The sequence below is a fragment of the Dermochelys coriacea genome, chromosome 8 (genome assembly GCF_009764565.3).
Source record: "Dermochelys coriacea isolate rDerCor1 chromosome 8, rDerCor1.pri.v4, whole genome shotgun sequence".
NCBI classification, from domain to species: domain Eukaryota; kingdom Metazoa; phylum Chordata; order Testudines; family Dermochelyidae; genus Dermochelys; species Dermochelys coriacea.
The window spans coordinates 23,854,631-23,878,302 of NC_050075.1; the positions used below are offsets into that span (position 1 = coordinate 23,854,631).

Genomic DNA, 23,672 nt, shown 5'->3' on the forward strand with positions numbered 1-23,672 from the left:
TCCAGGCTGAGGTTGATGGTGGGATGGAAATTGTTGAAATCATGGTGGAATTCCTTAATGGCTTCTTTTCCATGGGTCCAGATGATGAAGATGTCATCAATGTAGCGCAAGTAGAGTAGGGGCATTAGGGGACGAGAGCTGAGGAAGCGTTGTTCTAAGTCAGCCATAAAAATGTTGGCATACTGTGGGGCCATGCGGGTACCCATCGCAATGCCGCTGATTTGAAGGTATACGTTGTCCCCAAATGTGAAATAGTTATGGGTGAGGACAAAGTCACAAAGTTCAGCCACCAGGTTAGCCGTGACATTATCGGGGATACTGTTCCTGACGGCTTGTAGTCCATCTTTGTGTGGAATGTTGGTGTAGAGGGCTTCTACATCCATAGTGGCTAGGATGGTGTTTTTAGGAAGATCACCAATGGACTGTAGTTTCCTCAGGAAGTCAGTGGTGTCTCGAAGATAGCTGGGAGTGCTGGTAACGTAGGGCCTGAGGAGGGAGTCTACATAGCCAGACAATCCTGCTGTCAGGGTGCCAATGCCTGAGATGATGGGGCGTCCAGGATTTCCAGGTTTATGGATCTTGGGTAGCAGATAGAATACCCCAGGTCGGGGTTCTAGGGGTGTGTCTGTGTGGATTTGTTCTAGGCTTTCCCCATAACGCTGAACATGCTGTTTAACTCACCCCCTTGCTTAGCTGCAGGGGGTGGCAGATGAACCATTATGTCTCTCTCACTTTCTAGTTGCTGAATGGACGGACAAATTTCTCTTAGCTGCAGGATTGAAGTTTCTCTCTTGTCTCCTACCACCTTCATGTCTGGGAAGAGTGCATCACCCTGTGTTGGCTGAAGCTTCAGCGATGAGGCCTGTATGCACTTTTCCCTTAGCACAACTGCCTCACATTTAGCCATCTGCATAGACATGAAAAATAAAGTCACACACCAGTGAGAGGTGAGCCACACAGGCTAGGCAATCACATTCAGTGATTGCTCCACAATTAAATGATGTCTCCATTAAAGCTAAGTTAGGAGGTAACAGAATTATACAAATGGAGAATATGTCATCTGTGATAGACCCAGGCCAGCTGGGTACAGCAGAGTAGCAGAAGGCAGATATACTGGCACTGGATGAACAGTTTTCTGTTCCCTGACTGACCAGAGCAGGGGCTGCTCTAGGCTAATGAGAATGCCTGACTCCAATTAACCTGCAAAGAATCAGGTGAGGCCATTAAGCTAATGTGACCACCTAACTCTAATTAAGGCCCCTCTGATAATATAAAAGGGCTCACTCCAGTCAGGCAGAGAGGAAGTGCGGCTGAAGGGCTAGATAATGAAGACACCCTCAAGTCATTGGTAAGGGAGCCCTAAGGTAAGGGTGAAGAAGGGAGAAGCAGGAGAGCTGTGGGGAAGTGGTCCAGGGAAATGTTGCAACTCTGGCAGTAAAAGGTTGGCTGCCAATAGCTGCTACCATTAGGGTCCATGGGCTGGAACCCGGAGTAGAGGGCGGGCCCGGGTTCCCCCCAACCCACCACTACAGAAACACCTCCTGGGAGGGGAAAACAGGCCCCCATCAAGACAGGAGGCTAAAATGTTCTGGCATGAGGCCGTAGGCGCATCAGAGGCTGTGGGAACTCTCTCACCACCTCCATTGCTGGCTTATGATGAAAAGGGCTCAGTAGACTGTATCCCTGGCCCTAGAGAGAGAAAGGCTACGTGGAGGATTGCAGTGAGCCTCTGAAGCTAGCATAAACCACCTGGAAATGCGGGACCCATGGGGACAAGGTTGGAACTCTGCCACACATTATATAAATACAACATAAGTGATAATGGAGATTCAGAAAAAGAGGTTACAGATCTTGATTAAAAGTCACAGTATAATCAATGTCAATGAGTCCCAGAAATGAAGCTAGTGCTGGCTCAGGGAAGATGCTGTAGGTGAATCTAATTTTAGAAACAAAAAAAGCGATAATAAACTCTGACATTGATATTAACAAGTGGGTATCAGCTGAAAAAATCATATTGAAGACATGCTAAGGTCACAGTCACAATGGCTCAAGAATGACTCTGAGACTCTAACCTTCAAAATGAGCAGAGGAAGCAGTGAACAGACACTCAAGTAAAGAGCAAAGATGCAAACCATATTAGGGTCTGTGATCAAAAGAACATACCAAAAAATGACTGCACTAGACATGCAAAGAGAGAAGCAGGATTCCTAAAAGGAGAAGTGAAGAGAAATGGTCCCAACTTCACAGTGAACAGTTGCCCCAATTTTTTTTATAGTAGCTATTTCAAGGAGGTGAGTGATGGGGCTTGGCAGTCTGTGCTAGAATGGTACAAAGGTTGCCATCATAGAAACAGGTATTTCTGTTAGATGGACATTGTCACAGCATTTGGCATCTAGCCACGGGTGCAAATGAATGACATTCATGGTGAATGTCACTTCACATATCAGCTAGCAAGTGAGCTGGGAGGAAAGGCCACTGTTCTTCCTCTATAGCTCAACAGTCACCCATGGAAAACATTTCAGCTCAAGCAGCCTGGAAATAGAAGGTCTGACTACAACTGTGAACCCTGTGATGCTGCTACAGATCTGGGCACTGATGTCTTCATGGCTTGTATATGTATACATGGTTTCTCTAAGCTCTGTTCCCTGTCACTTATACTGGACACAGTCCTGGGATGTGGAGTAGATCACTTTATGCCTTCTTCACTCTGGCAATTTTTGAGTAGCCACCGCAGGACATCTGAAATTAACTAACAAGCAGGATCATCTGCTATCACTATTAGCCACCAGGCACCGATGAGCAGACACCTTAGCTTCAGATTGGAACCAAACCATTAGAGATAAACAGCAAGTTCTTTGACTTTATCCACCTATTTTATTCCCATAAACTACCACTTCTTAAAGTAAAATATTATGGCTTAGTATTAGATTATACATATTCTCTGTAAGATATTTCAAGAGCAACTTCATGCTTAGCTAAATGAAAGGGTAAAAAGTGAGTTGTTACCTGCGTAAATGACAATTCCTATTGCAATCTCAGTATTTCTGATTGTACAGCCACGAAGCAAAAGGCTTTCACTTCCAAAACCAATCTGTTTGTGATCAGGCTGCTCCCTACAAAGAAGAAAATAAAATGATATGATTTCCCTTTGTGTTCTGTTCTATGTATTTTTTTCCCTTCAGGTTTGAATCAGTGAATTGGTGACGACTGAGAAATGTTTCACTGTATCTGGCTTCAGTCAGGGATCCACACTGGAGGTTTATAGAAGTCTTTGTATCTTATAATACAGAACCTGTCTGTGTGGACTAAAGCATCAAAATTTAAATCTGAGGATAATTTATGTGGTTGGAGCCTCTGATTCTGTTCTTTGCCTGGCAGATTTAGTATTTAATAAATGAAGATAAGAGAAACTGTGCAATTTAACCCACAATTCAGAGGGAATTATTAGAGAAATCTTATCAGTGTTCTCTCTCCGAGGTTAACGATTAAAATGAATAGATTTTGTAACATTGTAGAAGCACAGTTGTACAAATACCACATGTGTATATAAATAATATCCTTTGACTGCTGTGGTTACCATTCAGGAGCTCATCTGTATCCAGTTTGCAAATTAATTGAGACTCGAGAGACTGCTGAATTGGAATTAATTTGCAAACTGAATACAATTAACTTAGGCTTGAATAGAGACTGGGAGTGGATGGGTCATTCCACAAAGTAAAACTATTTCCCCATGTTTATCTCCCTTCCCCCCCCCCCCCACTGTTCCTCAGATGTTCTTGTCAACTGCTGGAAATGGCCCACCTTGATTATCACTACAAAAGGTTTTTTTTCCTCCTCCCCCCCTCCCGCTCTCCTGCTGGTAATAGCTCACCTTAAGTGATCACTCTGGTTACAGTGTGTATGGTAACACCCATTGTTTCATGTTCTCTGTGTATATAAATCTCCCCACTGTATTTTCCACTGAATGCATCCGATGAAGTGAGCTGTAGCTTACGAAAGCTTATGCTCAAATAAATTTGTTAGTCTCTAAGGTGCCACAAGTCCTCCTTTTCTTTTTGCAAATACAGACTAACACAGCTGCTACTCTGAAACCTGACTTTATTCTTATGTTTCATGAGCTAGGTAAAGTAGCATACGCTTCAGTTTGCAATGTAAACCCATGAATCGGTCATGGGAATGAAGGGACAGATTTTCAAAAGCAGCCTGTAATAGGTGCCCAAAGTTTCTCATTTGCTCACAGAAAAGCAATTTGCACATGAACATCAGGCAGTAAGTGATGTAGCAGTGTAAAGTAATAATGTGTTAAACTGCATTAATTTAAGTGTCTTCACTAACACATAAAAAACTCCAGCAACCTCTTTTTTCCCCTCATCTACATAATGCATTGGTAAGATTATTTCCTAAAAGCCTCTGTGTGTCCCTTTGCTCAAATTTCAATCTAGGAAAGGATACTTTTTCAAGCATGTCAGACAGGCATTGTGATTTCAGATTCAGAGCCAGTTCTTAGGAGTTACTATAGTTTTATAGTGAAGCTAAAGAAAATAACTGTACAATTTACAAACAATTCCTGGAGGAATCTCAGTGACGCTCAACCTTTCCAGACTACTGTACTCCTTTCAGCAGTCTGATTTCTCTTGTATACCCCTAAGTTTCACCTCACTTCAAAACTACTTGCTTATAAAATCAGACATAAAAATACAAAAAAGTGTCACTGAAAAAATGCTTACTTTCTCATTTTTACAATATATTTATAAAATAAATTAATTGGAATATAAATATTGTACTTACATTTCAGTGCATAGTATATAGAGCCGTATAAACAAGTCACTGTCTGTATGAAATTTTAGTTTGTACTGACTTTGCTAGTGCTTTTTACGTAGTCTGTGGTAAAACTAGTCACATATCTAGATGAGTTCATGTACCCCCTGGAAGACTTCTGCATACCCCTGGGCGTGCACGCACCCCTGGTTGAGAACCACTGTCCTAGAGCGAAATCTTTGCTGAAGACATTGTGTTCATTGTATGCTGGGTCACACTCATTTGTTGGAACATCAACTTTCGTTGGAACATTGCTTAAAATAATGCTGGTTTTCTATGACTAGGCTTCTAAATTGTCTTAATCAATAGTAAAACTAGAGGGAAGAACTCAAGCCTCATTGATCATTAAAGGCATTAAACTACAACAAATATATTTTGCTGAAGATTCTTCCTGCTGTCCTTGGACCAACATGATGAGAAACACTGAATGGATTTTGCACCCATTAAGCTTGGGAAGTAGTAAATATTTCTGGAATGGATTTCTCATACAAAACTCTTGTTAGAATTCCAAAATTTGGGGTCAGATCCGTGGTTCCATCTGATTTGCAGACAGTGCAGTCGGTGTGTGTGCATAGGCGAAATACAGCCCATCCTTGCACTCCCCTTATTCTGGTGCAGCCTGTGTGTAGGGCCAGTTGCCCTGTGCCACAGCAACCTAATTGAGAGGGCTGCCATAATTTATGCTCCAAGCAAGTGGTCCCAAGAGGTCAAAACTAGATCAATATTAAATAAGGGTTTCCTACCTGCACCCCTTGACTCTTCTAAGATGTCAGATGGGAGAGTAAGTGGAAGATCACCTTACACTGGGTATATCCTCCAGGCCAGATTCATATGGGTTTACACCAATGGAGCAGCACAGAGACTGCACACCAACAGAAAAACTGGCCCTTACTGTATCTTCCAGAAATTTTAATATTCTCATTGCTCTTCTGAAGAGGCATTAATGTATGCCTCTTACAATCATTTTACAAAAGGTAACAGAAAATAAGAGGCAGTTTCCTCACTTGCACATATTTTACATTAGTATAATCCCATTGACTTCAGTGGATTTGCTCTTGATTTCTGCTAGTATAAGAAAATTAGACCACAGTAGGTCATCCCTGGATGACTTTTACTTCCTGTGAACATACATATAAAGAAACTAGAACCTTGAACCTGAACCACTTTGAATGTTAGGAGAGATTTAGGTTTAGACCCTGGCCCAGACAAGTCTGTCTAGTGTTGGTTTCAGGTCAGATTTAAAATTTAAAGGAACCTATATCTGGGTTCAGATATAGCTGAAGGCTCATGAGAAGGGCCCGTGAGATTCTGGAAACACTGAATCCAAACCCAAGTATTGGCATTGACTTAGCCACAAACTCCAAATTCCATCTACATTGGACCTACAACACAGCTTCCACAGCCCACATTTAGACAATGGTGGAGCTTCTAAACCCATTACTTTCTGTAAAATACTTAGTTTTAAAACATGATAGTTTAAAGCTCAGAGGTGATTTGACAAATTTATAGAAACAGATAGCAAGTACTTACACATAACCTTTGCATTTATTGAGATCATTATTTGGCTTTTCACAGACTATGGTGTGTTGGAAAAATTCTGGATCAAATGGAGTGTTCTACAAAAGAAAATGCATTGGGAATTAAGTTCAACATATACTTATAAAAATGTAACAATCAGAACATCTTACGGTAGTTGTGACTAGAAAACATGTCTGTGGTTGCTAGCACAGGAAGCCTTCTCTTGGAAGGGTCATATAACATTAGATCGAATGCAACAATCCCTGCAGATCCTCTTCACAACTGCAAAATAAAGATCAATGGGCAAGAGCTGTTGAGGGCAAATTCATGGCTTGCAACATACAAACACATCCAGTTTTTTTGTCTCCCATTATTGTATAAAATACGAATTCTGACCTTGGATTTGTACCCAGAGCTTTTATTGAATTCAGCGAGCTGTGGATGCATCCAAAGGCAGAAGTTGGCCAAACGTTGTTGTTAGCTTCTCCAATAATCTTGTTTTGATGAGGTATTTACAATATAGTTTTTTTATGTAAATCAATCCAGGCATTTTCCTTGTGCAATTAACAAAAAAGTAAAACTGACCATACTTAGATTTAACTGAGCATTTTCATTCCATTCAGCATAGTAGACATTTCATTCAATCTTCGGCTTTTCTGGGAGCACTAGCTCCAGTTCTATTGTTTCAACATTTATACAGTACACAAATACCCAGTGATGTGCTCACAACATGATGTGGTGCTGACAACAAACATACAATCAGCAGAAAGAGAAAGGAACAAACTGATTAGTTCATTAAACTCTAACCTCTAACACTCAGACAGCTGCAGCGGCACAGGAGCTAGCAAACAGAGCTCTAAACAGGGGAGTTTGAGTGGGAGTTCTGTTGGAGGAGTTTGTATTGTGGTGCTTGTTTGGGGTTTGCTTTTGCGGGGGGGTCTTTTTGGTGTGGCTTGTGTTTCCCAGATTAACAGGACTTGGGTGGGAAGGCGATGACAGATACGGAGGCAGCTGTGGGAGTGACTCCTGTAGTGGAAGACACATTGAGGATGACTGGATGTGGAAGCTGTGGTATGTACATGATCCTGGAGGGGGGAACCGGTAAGTTTTTTCTGCATGAAATGCCGTCTGATAGAGCTGATGGAGGAAAAGAACCGAGGTTTGGAGATGCAGGTGGAAAGTCTGGTTGAGTTTAGGAAGGGGTTTGAGCAGATGATGGAGCAAAGATATGAGGTATCTGAAGGGAAAAACTCAGACTCGTGGATCAAAGCAGGGCTGGGGAATTTTGAGGGGAGACTGGGTGAGGAAAGTGGTCAGTGGAAGCATGTGACTAAAAGAACCAGGCACAGGAAAAGACGGGCTAGTGAAGGAGAAACAGAGCTTAGGAATAGGTTTGCAGAGTTGGAAAATGAAGAAGGGGCTCGGCAGGTACTTGTTGAAGGTGGAAGGGTAAGGAAGAAGAGAAGAGAGGCTAGTCCTATAGGAAAAGCGGAAGAGTCAAGGGAGACTACACCAAATATGATCCCCAGGAGGATACAGGATGGGTTGAAGAGGATTATAAGGGAAAATAGGAATGGAAAGAACTTGCAGCCAGAGGGAACAGGGGAGAGACTGGAGAATAGCACCGTCACCAGGAAAAGGCAGGTCTATGTGATCGGGGACTCTTTATTGAGAAGAATAGACAGGCCTGTAACTAGAGCTGATCCTGAGAATAGAAGGGTGTGCTGTCTTCCGGGTGCTAAGATATGGGATATAGACCTGAGGTTGAAAAGGATCCTAAAGGGAGCGGGAAAGAATCCCCTAATTATCCTTCATGTGGGAACAAATGATACGGCTAGATTCTCGCTGGAAAGTATTAAGGGAGACTATGCTAGGCTGGGGAAGACGCTTAAGGAAATTGAGGCTCAGGTGATCTTTAGCGGGATCCTTCCTGTTCCTAGAGAAGGGCAACAAAGGTGCGACAAGATTATGACTGTCAACAGATGGCTTAGGCAGTGGTGCTATAAGGAGGGCTTTGAGATGTATGGCCACTGGGAGGCATTCACAGACAGAGGACAGTTCTCTCGGGATGGACTTCATCTGAGTAGGGAAGGAAATAGACTTCTAGGATGGAGGCTGGCACAACTGATAAAGAGAGCTTTAAACTAGGAATTAGGGGGAGATGGATGGGAGATGTCCAGAAAATCTCCACGCCAGATTTTAGCATTGAGAGGGAAGAAGATGAAGTAAGAAAGGATACAGACGTGGGTAGGAGAATGTATATAAGGAGCGAGGGCAGTGTGGATACTAGTCTAACAGGTTATACTGGCTGTAGAATGACTGTGCCTAATAGGGTACAAAATGTGAGCGAGGCCAAACAGCAAAAATTAAGATGTTTATACACCAATGCGTGGAGTCTAGGTAACAAAATGGAGGAACTAGAGCTACTGGTGCAGGAAGTGAAACCAGATATTATAGGGATAACAGAAACATGGTGGAATAGTAGTCATGACTGGACTACAGGTATTGAGGGGTATGTGCTCTTTAGGAAAGACAGAAACAAAGGTAAAGAGGGTGGAGTAGCATTGTATATCAATGATGAGGTAGAATGTAAAGAAATAAGAAGCGATGCAATGGATAAGACAGAGTCCATCTGGGCAAAAATTACATTGGGGAAGAAAACTAGTAAAGCCTCTCCTACGATAGTGCTTGGAGTATGCTATAGACCTCTGGGATCTAATTTGGATATGGACAGAGCCCTTTTTAATGTCTTTAATAAAGTAAATACTAATGGAAACTGCATGATCATGGGAGACTTTAACTTCCCAGATATAGACTGGAGGACCAGTGCTAGTAATAATAATAGGGCTCAGATTTTCCTAGATGCGATAGCTGATGGATTCCTTCATCAAGTAGTTGCTGAACCGACTAGAGGGGATGCCATTTTAGATTTAATTTTGGTGAGTAGCGAGGACCTCATAGAAGAAATGGTTGTAGGGGACAATCTTGGCTCAAGTGATCATGAGCTAATTCAGTTCAAACTAAATGGAAGAATTAACAAAAATAAATCTGCAACTAGGGTTTTTGATTTCAAAAGGGCTGACTTTCAAAAATTAAGGAAATTAGTTAGGGAAGTGGATTGGACTGAAGAACTTATGGATCTAATGGTAGAGGAGGCCTGGGATTACTTTAAATCAAAGCTGCAGAAGCTATCGGAAGCCTGTATCCCATGAAAGCGGAAAAAATTCATAGGAAGGAGTTGTAGACCAAGCTGGATGAGCAAGCATCTTAGAGAGGTGATTAAGAAGAAGCAGAAAGTGTACAGGGAGTGGAAGATGGGAGGGATCAGCAAGGAAAGCTACCTAATTGAGGTCAGAACATGTAGGGATAAAGTGAGACAGGCTAAAAGTCGAATAGAGTTGGACCTTGCAAAGGGAATTAAAACCAATAGTAAAAGGTTCTATAGCCATATAAATAAGAAGAAAACTAAGAAAGAAGAAGTGGGGCCGCTTAACACTGAGGATGGAGTGGAGGTTAAAGATAATCTAGGCATGGCCCAATATCTAAACAAATACTTTGCCTCAGTCTTTAATAAGGCTAAAGAGGATCTTGGGGATAATGGTAGCATGACAAATGGGAAGGAGGATATAGAGGTAGATATTACCATATCAGAGGTAGAAGCAAAACTGAAACAGCTTAATGGGACTAAATCGGGGGGCCCAGATAATCTTCATCCAAGAATATTAAAGGAATTGGCACCTGAAATTGCAAGCCCATTAGCAAGAATTTTTAATGAATCTGTAAACTCAGGAGTGGTACCGAATGATTGGAGAATTGCTAATATAGTTCCTATTTTTAAGAAAGGAAAAAAAAGTGATCCGGGTAACTACAGGCCAGTTAGTTTGACATCTGTAGTATGCAAGGTCCTGGAAAAAATTTTGAAGGAGAAATTAGTTAAGGACATTGAAGTCAATGGTAAATGGGACAAAATACAACATGGTTTTACAAAAGGTAGATCGTGCCAAACCAACCTAATCTCCTTTTTTGAAAAAGCAACAGATTTTTTAGATAAAGGAAATGCAGTGGATCTAATTTACCTAGATTTCAGTAAGGCATTTGATACCGTGCCACATGGGGAATTATTAGTTAAATTGGAGAAGATGGGGATCAATATGAACATCAAAAGGTGGATCAAAAGGAATTGGTTAAAGGGGAGACTGCAACGGGTCCTACTGAAAGGCGAACTGTCAGGTTGGAGGGAGGTTACCAGTGGAGTTCCTCAGGGATCGGTTTTGGGACCAATCTTATTTAATCTTTTTATTACTGACCTTGGCACAAAAAGTGGGAGTGTGCTAATAAAGTTTGCAGATGATACAAAGCTGGGAGGTATTGCCAATTCGGAGAAGGATTGGGATATTATACAGGAGGATCTGGATGACCTTGTAAACTGGAGTAATAGTAATAGGATGAAATTTAATAGTGAGAAGTGTAAGGTTATGCATTTAGGGATTAATAACAAGAATTTTAGTTATAAGTTGGGGACGCATCAATTAGAAGTAACCGAAGAGGAGAAGGACCTTGGAGTATTGGTTGATCATAGGATGACTATGAGCTGCCAATGTGATATGGCTGTGAAAAAAGCTAATGCGGTTTTGGGATGCATCAGGAGAGGCATTTCCAGTAGGGATAAGGAGGTTTTAGTACCGTTATACAAGGCACTGGTGAGACCTCACCTAGAATACTGTGTGCAGTTCTGGTCTCCCATGTTTAAAAAGGATGAATTCAAACTGGAGCAGGTACAGAGAAGGGCTACTAGGATGATCCAAGGAATGGAAAACTTGTCTTATGTAAGGAGACTTAAGGAGCTTGGCTTGTTTAGCCTAACTAAAAGAAGGTTGAGGGGAGATATGATTGCTCTCTATAAATATATCAGAGGGATAAATACAGGAGAGGGAGAGGAATTATTTCAGCTCAGCACCAATGTGGACACAAGAACAAATGGGTATAAACTGGCCACCAGGAAGTTTAGACTTGAAATCAGATGAAGGCTTTTAACAGTCAGAGGAGTGAAGTTTTGGAATAACCTTCCAAGGGAAGCAGTGGGGGCAAAAGATCTATCTGGTTTTAAGATTCTACTCGATAAGTTTATGGAGGAGATGGTATGATGGGATAATGGGATTTTGGTAAGTAATTGATCTTTAAATATTCAGGGTAAATAGGCCAAATCTCCTGAGATGGGATATTAAATGGATGGGATCTGAGTTACCCAGGAAAATTTCTATAGTATCTGGCTGGTGAATCTTGCCCATATGCTCAGGGTTTAGCTGATCGCCATATTTGGGGTTGGGAAGGAATTTTCCTCAGGGCAGATTGGAGAGGCCCTGGAGGTTTTTCGCCTTCCTCTGTAGCATGGGGCATGGTTGACTTGAGGGAGGCTTCTCTGCTCCTTGAAGTCTTTGAACCATGATTTAAGGACTTCAATAGCTCAGACATGGGTGAAGTTTTTCATAGGAGTGGGTGGGTGAGATTCTGTGGCCTGCGCTGTGCAGGAGGTCGGACTAGATGATCAGATGGTCCCTTCTGACCTTATTATCTATGAATCTATGAATCTACTACTAGATACCACCACAATCCAAACTGCTTTCCACCAAGCTTACTGAGGTCAACCATTTATACATGCAAAAACCACATATTAGGGTATGTGGTTTGTTTAGGTAACTTGAAGGTAACAAGGTAATAACCAAGCTAAATAATCTGAGTCCAAAGCACATTTAACTCAGAACACAACTGTTACTGAGTTAATAGCTGATGGATTGAGAATGGTCTGCTATTAGTGCAGAATGTTGTGTTTTGTTTAACATTCAGGTTGGTCAGTTATAATATAAAAGGTAGGAAATACAAAAGATGTAGTTCATAAGGTACCAGTAACATGGTAATATCACACAAATGTAATATTTTCTATTCCTCTTTTTCCTTGTTAAATATGTAGTTAAATCTATAGAATAAAATATACAGATTTCAACTACGCTGGGCAGAAAATTTAGCTTCATGAAACATTTTGAAGTTTAAAAATTTGTTTTCATTTTGATGTGAAGGAAAACGAGACTTTTTGAAATTCTTCTTGTGAAAAGCAGAGAAAAAGAAACTCCTTTATATAGCCAATAACCGTGATATAGAACAGGGATTTGAACACAGGTCCCCCGTATCCTAAGTGAGTATTTTAACCACTGGGTTATTGGCTGTTCTGGAATGGGTTGATTTCCTTCTTGCACCTCCTACCTTCCATCCTCAAGCCAAGACAACTTCCCAGCAAAATTTTTGTTGAAACCAGTAAGATTCTGTGAAACATTTCACTTTTGATGATATAGCATCTTTCAATAGAAAAAAGTTTCATCAACAATTTTTCAGTCAGCTCTAGTTTCAACTCTTCTCACTAAGAAGAGCCTTTCCTACTTATTGTTACAAAGCTTATAGATAGTTCCATAAACCTCAAACTATAGACTTGATCTGCCAAAGCACTTAACCACGTGCACAAAATAAATTCCACGCTAAGTGTGAGGAATGTATAGAATTATGGCACCTGCCTGCAACCGGTGGTGGTGGTTTACCCTCATTTAAAGGATACAACAGGTTCCTCCTGCTTCTTCCCTGTCTGCACCTACATTCAGAGGAGTGAAATCTGAACTGTGAAGGGATAGTATTGATATTCATATTTAAAAAATATAAAACAAAAAAGAAACCACATGCAATGAACTAATAATGTTGTTTGGGAAAATGGAGAGGAAAATGCAGACATTTTCACCCTTTTTTCATCAAAAATTTGAAGTGTTCAAAATTTCCTAACCGACTTTATGAACTAATTGTGACAGATATGGCAATTTCCTACAATATACTTATAAAACCATATTGAATTAAGTTTAAGTATCTTTGGGGTCCATTGTACTCTATGCAAAGTTTATGTACTATTGTGGGCTGAGACTTTATGTAACCTTTGGGGGTCAGGAGGAAGAGAGATCTGATTTAAGGCCTGGCTGATCAAAGGACTATACTGAAGGACATACCAGATGAGAATGGACTTTTGGGACAACATTTGCAAAGTGGATTTCCTGGGAAATGCCTAAGGGGAGTTAAATGCAAGTTCCCCATCTCCAGTTATGCAAAAACCCTACCTTTTGAAGCTACTCTCTGAGGAGAGGATTTTGGTTTGTTGATTACCTGTTTCTGGATACTAGATATCAAAGCCCCAGCTGTATTAAGAAATGGATGAACTGCCCAGCTGCTTTCTCTGGTTCTAAATCTGAGACAATTATGAACTAAATCTGAGACCATTGTGGGTTTTAGAAGACTGACACCTACCAGAGTCCGAGTTTGGAGTTGGGGTGACCTCTGGTAGGCTTATTAGCATGTGCATAGGTTCTTTTATTGTTGTTAGTGTTTTCTGTGTAGTGCTTTCATCTTAAGAATAAATGTCCTTGCTTAGAAAAAGTGGTGTAGTAACTTGTGACCGTTGTCCATCACAGCTGTTCATAGTCTTCAGAAAGAAAACACAGTACAGACACTGGCCTGTTTAGGCAGTCTGGCTTGCTGGGGATGTCACAAAATCTAGGCAGGGGACTCCACAGACTGAAAAAATCCCAGTCAGAAGGTTCATAGATGTGGGTTTCTGCCCAAAAGAGGCGATGGCTGAGGAGCAGGGAGCTTAGAGTGGGTCCCCTCAAGGGTCCACAAGGTGGAAATACAGGTGCAGTTGCCCTGAACTGTAACACTAATGATGATGATCTGTTTCATCAGAGGATCAGTGGTGTTGAAAGTAATCTCATGTTTAATGTAATAAATTAAATATATTCTTTCATTTGCAAAGAGGACTAGCTACAATTTTGGACCGCTGTAATCAATTAAGTAAATAGTCTTAAGAATGCAAACTAACTTTGGCCTGCAATTCTATTAAATGGGAATTTTAATTAGGACCAATTTTTAAACGGTGAAATAAACAGACAAATAAAACTATTAGATTAATAGAAGATTATATTAATTGGAGCATTAGGAGATGAACTGAAACCACAGATCCTCTCATATTGTAAATGGAGTGGAGAATTCAGAATGTGCAGCAGCTAGATAATAGTTACTGCACAATGCAGTTTATTATCCTGTACCTTAATAGCTAGAACAAAAGCTAGTGGGAAGACAAGTTATTTGAAAGAAACAACAGATTAGTGTAATGGGCCATACTGATTTAGGGCCTGATGCTGGGAGGTGCTTATTGCCCTCAACTTCCATTTATCTTCATCAGTCATCTGAAATAATGGAATTTTATTGTTGTTCAAAATAATAGTATGGGCTCTGAAATCTGAAAAGCACAAAACATAAAACCTACTGAGTAAAATTATTTCTTTGTTCTCTCCCCATCCTTTCACATAAATTTTCATCTAAGTACAATTCCTCTTCCTTAAAAAAAAAAACACACCACAATTTGCATTTGATCTGATGAGCATTAACTTCCTTAGACCCTAAAGATCTCTGAGAAATGACTTGTATAACAGCTGTAAGAGTCTCCACTGAATTAAATGAGGTGGGTGGAGTGGGGGATGAACTTGCTGCCAGATCTACCTAACTACTGAACTGCTGAAGTGAATTAAATGTGGGACTAAAAAAAAAAACAAACTTTTTTTGTGGTACAAGTATCTATTTGGAGATTTCTGCAATAGTTTTTCCTATTTTTGTGTATTTCCTATTATGTGTATTCTCACTTCATGCTAACTAAAACATTGATGTTTAATTTCAGGAATTATCTACATGTTCTTTATTTTTGCCCTGTTCGCAACTATGATTCCAATAGTGCAAATTGTTCCATTCCTCCTGATGTAGCTGATTAAACTTGGTTTGTCTTATCTGACACCTGTCACTAGTATGTTTGAAAAGTCATTCAAGAGTGTGAAGAATACAACTCTTCTACTGTCAAACTGTCTCAATTTTAGGATTTCTCAAAGTGGCACCAAATGAATAATTCAATCAGTTGCTTATGAGAAAGTAACAATATGAACTATGCAATAATGTCAACATCAAATATTTGATTTCTCACTGTCCAACATTCAAACTGATGACTAGACAGCCAATCTTCAATTTTAATTCAAATTCACATTTGTCCTAATAGAATACACAATAATATATTGTACTCTCAGGCAGGGCCATTCACAAAGTTATTTTCAGCTTAGTGTGCACTAGAACTATTTATCCACTAGTTAATATATGCCAAAGTGCTGGTTAGGAATGTAACCATAAAAACTCATGGGGCATAAGGGTGGCTGGGAATGCGGTGAACCCCCAAATGTATGCACAAACATGCACCTATTCTTTCTTGCAGAAAGACTGAATTGGAAAGGGTGTAGTGAATTACATTGCTAGTTCTATGCAGAAGGCAGGTCATCCCTCACCCAACTCTCTTGTTTTTGTCTTGTATCCCATCACAGTCTAAAGGAGATGGAATTCTTTGGACATTGGGAAATGGCCACTGCAGATTCAGGTGCCCAATGGGAAGCAGAATACCACTTGCAACCCAGAAGGTACTGTCATCTACAGAAGAAAACATGGTAAGATAAGCACTTATTTGTGTCAGATAACATTCATTTATAATTGTGCATGTCTGTAGCACACCTACAAAAATCTGTTGCTTACCGTACTATACATTCATGCCCTGAGATGGCATGCATCTGTGGCTGTATAAGACTGAGCAAGTATTATTCAGCCCTTTAGAACATGCTTATATTGCATTTCATGACACTAGTTGTCATGGAAACAGAGGCAGAATAGCCTGAATATTGTCACATTTCCAACAGGCCTACCTGATTAGAGAACCCTTTCACAACTTGTCTTTGTTTAAGATTGGTCTCTCCATCGAGGTTTGCAGTCTCCAAGTGACAGATCCCATTCTGATCAGAGGAGTACAGTAACAGGATATCAGCTGGGATGATCTCGTTACATTGCAGCTGCACAAAGTCTCCCACTCGCACATCTTTCCAGCACTTCTCAACATAGTGACGTTCTTTCCTGTTGTGTTAAAGAAGTGCCACATTTGAATAGCCACATTAGGAGCAAAAGGCTATAAGTACTGGTTCTTTAAGAAAACCGGGTTACTCCATAATTTAAGTTTTGTTGCATAGGAAAACATAGAGCACTGATCTGTAGTCTCATAGCATCACTTCTGCACACCTAATGTTGGAAAGCAAGTTGTGTAACATACACAATAAGCTCTTTAACCAAAGTAAAATGATACCATGGTGATAACTGTCTAAGACATTAGCATTACCCCATGTCATGTTTAGTCTCTTACTAAACAATATTAGGTCTTTAAGCCTCACAATGGTGGGCACTTTTAAAAATATTTCATTTTAAGACTGAAGCCCTAAAGATGCACTGAATAGAACTTCTTTTGTGAGTTTCAGACATTCCAGAAAATGCTACATTACTTGAGACTGGAAGGCTACTTCTTTGGGGTTTCCCAACACCACAATAGAGACATTTGAACAAGTCAGACCAACTTCTCAGCTGCAGTTATTTCGGCTCTCCCTGGTTCATAAATCTTGAAAGGTTACGACAATTCTCAAGCTTAGCCCATATGCATGGTTTCAACACATGAAACAACTGAGAGGTACCACATTAAAAATAAGTAACATACTGTGATTTTTATTTTTTAAAGGACAACGAAAATCTTAAGGTGAAGAACCATTTACAGGTTTTGAATGAGTGAAAACAGAAGAGAATTATAGCCTCGGGACTTAAGGAAAAGGAATATGGTTTTATTCAAAGTATAATAAATAAAATAAGAACTACGGAACAGACTTTCCCTCTATGGTTCAAGGAAGGGCAAGCTTTTTTGAGAGTGAGTGCAGACTGCAGCTTTGGGCTTTAGCAGATCTGGGGTCGCTGGAACACTGTCTGCTGCTTCAGGCTTCTCCGGCTCTGATACTCAGCTGCCTGCTTTAGTTCTTATTCCAGACAAATTCCCTTTGGATGTGTGAAACTCTCTATTATACTGGATTTTTCTCTGAGGCCCATCTCCAGGCCCTTTTACCAGACCTATCCCCAGGCCAGTCATGTGTCACAGGAAATAAATGGAGGCACAAGATGGCTGATTTGGCTGCTGCACTTTGGCCTAGCTGTGTCATACAGCAAAGTATCTGTGGCATATGCAAACATTTTATTAGTGTGCTCTGATGCTGGAAACTTTTTAGTGCTCCGCTAAAAACAGAGCGCACAGGGCAGGAATTAGCTACAACTCTGCTTATTGTGTTTGCTACTAAAATAAAGAAATCTAGGGCATGTTTCATATATAGCATGGGTGGGGTATAGTCTGACTGAAGAGAAGTGACAAAGCCATTTAAAACTGTAATTCATTGGCTAGGTCCAGAGGTCAGCTCTCCCCAGTAAGGAGTGCTTGGACTGGATCCTCCTCAGCAGTGGGCTGGAAAGAGGGATCCTCCCATACAACTACACAGATGCAAATCAGTCCCCCATCCTCATGTCTGCCTCCTGGATACCAGAATCCATGGATTGTCCCCAGCTCCCAGATGATTTAAGTGATCCTGCAATCTTTGCACTAGTCAAAACAGGAAAGCCAAAGAATCTTCCATTGCAGAAATGTATTAAATAGTTATCTTTCTGCACAATAGAGGAATCTTCTTCACAGCTGTGATATATTTGCTATATTTCCACTCCTCCTGCTTTGCTAGTTTACCACCAAGTTTGTGTTCTTTGCTGGCTCTCCAGGTGTATACAATTTTCTTGCTCTGGAGTAGCATGTGTATCCTAACACATCTCAATTTTCATTTAACAATTATATCCTATTTAACCTTTCGTTTGAACAGTTTATTCATCAAAGCCTTGACCCCAAGATTAACTGTTTCAAACTTCTGAAATGCTCATTATCTGTGTATCTAGGCAATAAATACAAGTCACATTCATTTCTCTGCATAATTTCTTCATTTAGCCAGGAGTTAGTAATGGGATTTTTTCCTCCCTTTCCTCCTCCATGATGCTCAGTTGTCCATCAGCTAGTGTTAGTGGGGAAATCTTACGCAAACTAAAGAATATTGTAGCATGCTGTAAAAATGGTCGATTGAAAGTCTGCGCTGGAAACCGCAGCATAGTTCTTTTAAACCCTTACAAAGGAAAGGTTATTTTTGTAATGTGGTTTGTTGAAGTATCTTACTTCTGAACCTACGATAGGGAAAGATACTAGAATAGATCCTTACTAAATGATTTAAGTGGTGATTCAACACCCCAGTTTCTCTTCGGTGTTTAAAGGCTATTTATTGCCTTGTATACTTCTCCACCTGGAGCGTTATCCCTTAATAACTATGTTTTTCCACTGAATGCATCCGATGAAGTGAGCTGTAGCTCACGAAAGCTTATGCTTAAATAAATTTGTTAGTCTCTCAGGGGGCACAAGTACTCCTTTTCTTTTTATGTCTCATTTGGAAGTTTGGAACAGATCTTTTAATTGTGCAGGTGACTCTCTTTTCAACGTGGTCATGGAAGCTGATCTGATGTGCTCAATGAATTCTCTTCCACACTTTCTGATTATCCAGTTCTGCACCCTGACACACAAAATATGGTCATGCACTTTTCTCCTGGATTCTCTCCCGTCTTGGGATATGGGCTTCATTTACCACCCCAGTTAGCCCAGAGGAATATTAACAGCTCTGAATGATCAATGCTAAACTAATAATGCAACAGCACATGACTGAAGCATTCCAGACACTAACTTGATTAAGCATCCTATAGGGTGAGATCAAAAGCACTCAGCATTGGCTTAACTCTACTCCTATTGAAATCAAAGGGACTTTTACATTTGACTACAGTGGGAGTAGGGTTAGGTCAACGGTGAGTGCCTTTGAAAAACCCACCGTGGGCAGGGTTAGACTTGCTGGGGCCCAGGGCAGAAACTAAAGAGTGGGGCCACACCCGGCCTCCCTTACCAGATCACTCACTGGATTTCTGCAACGTTTCTGAAGTCAAAGCCTGAGCCCCACCGTGCACGGTCCCCTGTGGCATGTGGCCCTGGGCAACTGCCCTGCTTGCTACTCACTAATGCTGGCTTTGAACCCACAAACATAGCCTACCAGGCATGAACCTAAGAGTTTCTGCAGGTTGATTCATTTTTAAAGTGCTATAAAAAAAGGACATGGAGCCATGCCAGATATTTCATTCTGAGGTTCCTTTAATCTTCACATAAATATCTCAGTAGTACTCCACTCAAGGCTTTTTCAGAATTTAACTTTCATTTTAATTAAGAGAAGAATTGGTGTCTACACCAGACTTGGAGTCAGGACTCCTAGGATTCTATACTATAGGTTTACTAGGTCTTACCTCTAATTAGATGATCTCTCGAGTTCCCTTCCAGCCCCATATTTCTTGGATTCTGTGACACCCTACTTTTAAAAATCAGCCTATTCCCATAACTGTTGCTTACTCCCCGTAACACTCTCCTCAATTCAACCATGATTTTAACAGCCAGCACGTTTCACGAACCCCAAGAGCTAGAAATAAATGTTTAACATAATCTGAAAAAATCTGAATGCCAAGAGTTCAGACAGGGTAAAGTACTGGCTCTAATATTCTTGACCTACTCAAAATTAGGTCAGAATTCAAGTGGGAGGGGAAAAATGCAATAACAATCAGAAATACGTGATTGTAATGTCTAATATCCCTCAAGCTATCAGGGCTTTTAGTGAATCCTACATCTGACTAGCAACAAGCATTAACTTATAGCTCTGAGCAGACACAAAATCTGAGGGCATATATAAAAAAAAAGCCTGTCCTGGATGTTGAACCAATATAAAGTTTGCTCCACCTAAAACACACATAATTACTACTGATTTTCATGAAGAAGATTTATTGTCTCAGAAGATAAATAATTCTGCAGCCCAATAAACCTGCTTACGTACTGACAGATAATTTATATATTATCTGCCACTAGGTGTTTAAATACTTGTATCTAAAAAGGAAGAACATAACATACTGCTACCCAGGAACCTCTTGATGCCAACACATACCATTTTCCGGTAACATTTTTCAATGCAATACAATTGTGCATCATTTCCTCATTGCATCCACTCCAAATTATTGCTTAAAAACCTACCTGTAAAAATCTTCGCAAACCCCTCTCAGTGAATATACTGGGTGTAAAATGTGTTTAAATATTGCTAAATATTTATAGCAAAAATCATTAATGCTTAAATCTTCCCTCATTTCCTCTTTTCCCCCCTTTGACTCCTATGTGCCACACACACACTACTGTTTTTTGTATCCTTCACCCATTTCTGACTTGGTGCTTTCTTTCATTCCATCCTGCATGCCCAGAAAAACGTCTCAATGAACCGATGTCAAGCTCTTTTCCTACTCTCACCCACCACCTTCTCAATCCCTTTGAATAGGAAGGAAACATTAGAGAGGATTCAGAGTAGCAGCCGTGTTAGTCTGTATTCACAAAAAGAAAAGGAGTACTTGTGGCACCTTAGAGACTAACAAATTTATTTGAGCATAAGCTTTCGTGAGCTACAGCTCACTTCATCGGATGAATGCATTAGTTAGCTGGAAAGACAAAGGAAGAGAGGAGGTGGGAAAGGTTTGCTACAAGAAGCCAAACAGTACAGGGGAGAGGATGTTCAGAGTGAAAAATGCAGGGATCAGTCCAATGACATCATCAGTCCAGGGGTCCTTGCTCAAACTGAATCCAGAAAAGCATTGGCAGAAAGTAGTCACTGGGATAGAAAGTGCAGGGAGGAGTCAGCCAAAGGCCACATGGCTTGGGGATGCGGGATGCAGCATAGGTCCTAGTGTCCCCTTGTGTCTTTCAGTTTCTCTCTTTTGCTTAGTTCTGGATCCAAGGGGTCTTGGGGCTGGGGGGGGGAAACAGGGGTTGGGTGCTCTGCTCGGGCCCTGTTTTGCTCCCTTCACTCCCTGTGCAACAGTACTGTTTTAAACTGCTTTCTGAAGCTGCTGTGCTGACTTCAGTGCTGCATGAAGTGCTGTTTTCTTGAGCAAAATTTATTTTTCAGAGTAGCAGCCCTGTTAGTCTGTATTGGCCAAAAGAACAGGAGTACTTGTGGCACCTTAGAAACGAACAAATTTATTAGAGCATAAGCTTTCATGGGCTACAGCCCACTTCCTTGGATGCACAGAATGGAACATATAGTAAGATATATATATATATATATATATATATATATATATATATACACACATACAGATAAGTTGGAAGTTACCATACAAACTGTGAGAGAGTTTTAATTAGTTAAGATGAGCTATTATCAGCAGGAGAAAAAAACTTTTGTAGTGATAATCAAGATGGCCCATTTAGACAGTTGACAAGAAGGTGTGAGGATACTTAATTTAAAGAAATTATGCTCTAATAAATTTGTTAGTCTCTAAGGTGCCACAAATACTCCTATTTATTTTTCAAGGATTTTGAGACATGGACAGTCTGATCAGCAGTTGTCTCAGGGATTCCCCATTCACTACAAAGGGAAGGGGTCCATTTTGTCTTTGGCAGTACAGATTTCCCTTGCTTGTGACAAACTCTGTTGTGATCACTAATTTCTTCCCTGGCTCCATCTCTTCAGAGTTGGAAAGTCTCTCTCAAATTTGGCCAATCATTACCTAGAGCCAAATACTAGTCATATTTAATGAGCTCTGACTGAAAGTAGTATGAGTTGATCGGAGGGCTCTAGAACTGTTCCATAAGTCAAGATTTTGCAGATGCCCTATGGCAAAGAAGAGCTCTCACCATCCTGCATAGCTACTGCATAAGTTTGCCCTTGAACCCTGAACAAGTCTCATGCCACCAACACTGTAGTTTTCTGTTCTTATGCTTTATCTGGTATAGCACACTGGTGAACAGAGGTGATTTAATGGGGTGATGTAAAGGGCATTTATGAAACATCATGTTGTTGATTGTGGACAAGTTATTTAGTGCGATACCAGTTCAGCAATCCACTGGACACACAGATGGACAGTGCTCTGCCAGTTTCCTGAGTGTAAAGCCAAGGGCCTGGAGATCACATGGGGAGAATATCATGGCAGTCAGAAGGACTATAAACTGCCTTTATAAACAACTGACTCACTTCTTAAAGGCTTGTGTCTGTAAGGCACTAGCCAGCAATGGAGATATACATAGCTGCACTGCCCCAGCAAGACCTCTTGGAGGCATTGTGTTTCCAGGAGCACCTGGGGATCATGCCCACTGCTGCCTTCCTTGCAGGGTGTGGCATGTGCCCCATTCACAGCTGGCTAGTCAGGGTAGAGGGGAAATAGGGCTATGAGTACACATATCCCCCCACTTCATTTGGGGTGGGTAATGGAACTAGCAGCACTAGCCAGGGAATAGTCCTTGAGCCTATGCAAGCCAGAGACCTGCAACTGTGGCTAGATCATGCACAGGGAGCAACTCCTTACACCCTCATCCTCTGCACCCCTATGCACATCCACATAGGGGCCTGACAGAGTCTGTTAGCACAGCTGTTCTCAGAAATCTCTCCCACCTGTGAAGCTGGTTGCTAAGAAATATTTCCTTGCTTACAGAGCACTGCAACAATGAGCTGAAAGCCCACACCCTAAAAAGTCAATTCTATTTTAAGTTAAGCTGATGTTCAATGTTATTTATATATTAAAAAAAAAAAGGTTCCATCCCAGCAACTCTGACAAACTGCTGCTTAAAAATATTTAAGCAGCTGAGCATTAAATGCTTCACAAAAGTGGGGATGGGTATTAATAGGACACAAATGCTGAGTGACCTTTAACACTAACAGCGTCTAACACCTTCCTGGTACAACTTTAGAATCTGTTTGTACAGATCATAAAAACAAAAGGACTGAGGTAACCGACAGTAAGCAGATGACGTGTCATAACCTTTGCGAGACATACCTGGGCACAGAGCTAGAGACTACTGCAATGCAGTCCTGTCGTTCTCTCTTTCCACTTCTTGTTTAATTCCAATATCTACCAAACTCTTTCTTTCCATTAATCTTGCTCACAAAGATCTTTAGAAAAGCCTGGCCCAATTACCTGACATCCAGAAGGGACCAAAGAGCCCAGGTAATTAAAAATAGCCTATTGAAAGAATGATCTTGTTTATGAATTACACAAAATTACAGGAAAGTTGTCTGAATAATAAAATTGTTGAGAGCGTAAATGGTCAGAAAGAGCTGGGGATTAGAGCCTGATTAAAGCATTTACAATGCATAATACCTTTCATCTTCAAGGAGCTTTAGAAACTTTAATTTTATGACACAGAGTATATTTAACGCGTTTTACAGAGGGGAAACTGTAAACTGCAGGAATGCCAAGTGATCTGCTTAAGG

The 23,672-nt window shown here is 40.7% G+C and overlaps 1 protein-coding gene across 1 annotated transcript in view; it reads right to left on the bottom strand.

The window, feature by feature from the left end:
* ATP10B (ATPase phospholipid transporting 10B (putative)) overlaps window positions 1–23,672 on the bottom strand; it is a 264,174-nt gene that overhangs the window by 56,916 nt on the left and 183,586 nt on the right. The window contains exons 4-6 of the mRNA XM_043490568.1: window positions 16,155–16,359; window positions 6,349–6,434; window positions 3,007–3,113 (exon numbers count right to left, since the gene is read on the bottom strand). Coding sequence (XP_043346503.1) covers window positions 3,007–3,113; window positions 6,349–6,434; window positions 16,155–16,359 — 398 coding nt within the window. The remainder of the gene's footprint in view (window positions 1–3,006; window positions 3,114–6,348; window positions 6,435–16,154; window positions 16,360–23,672) is intronic.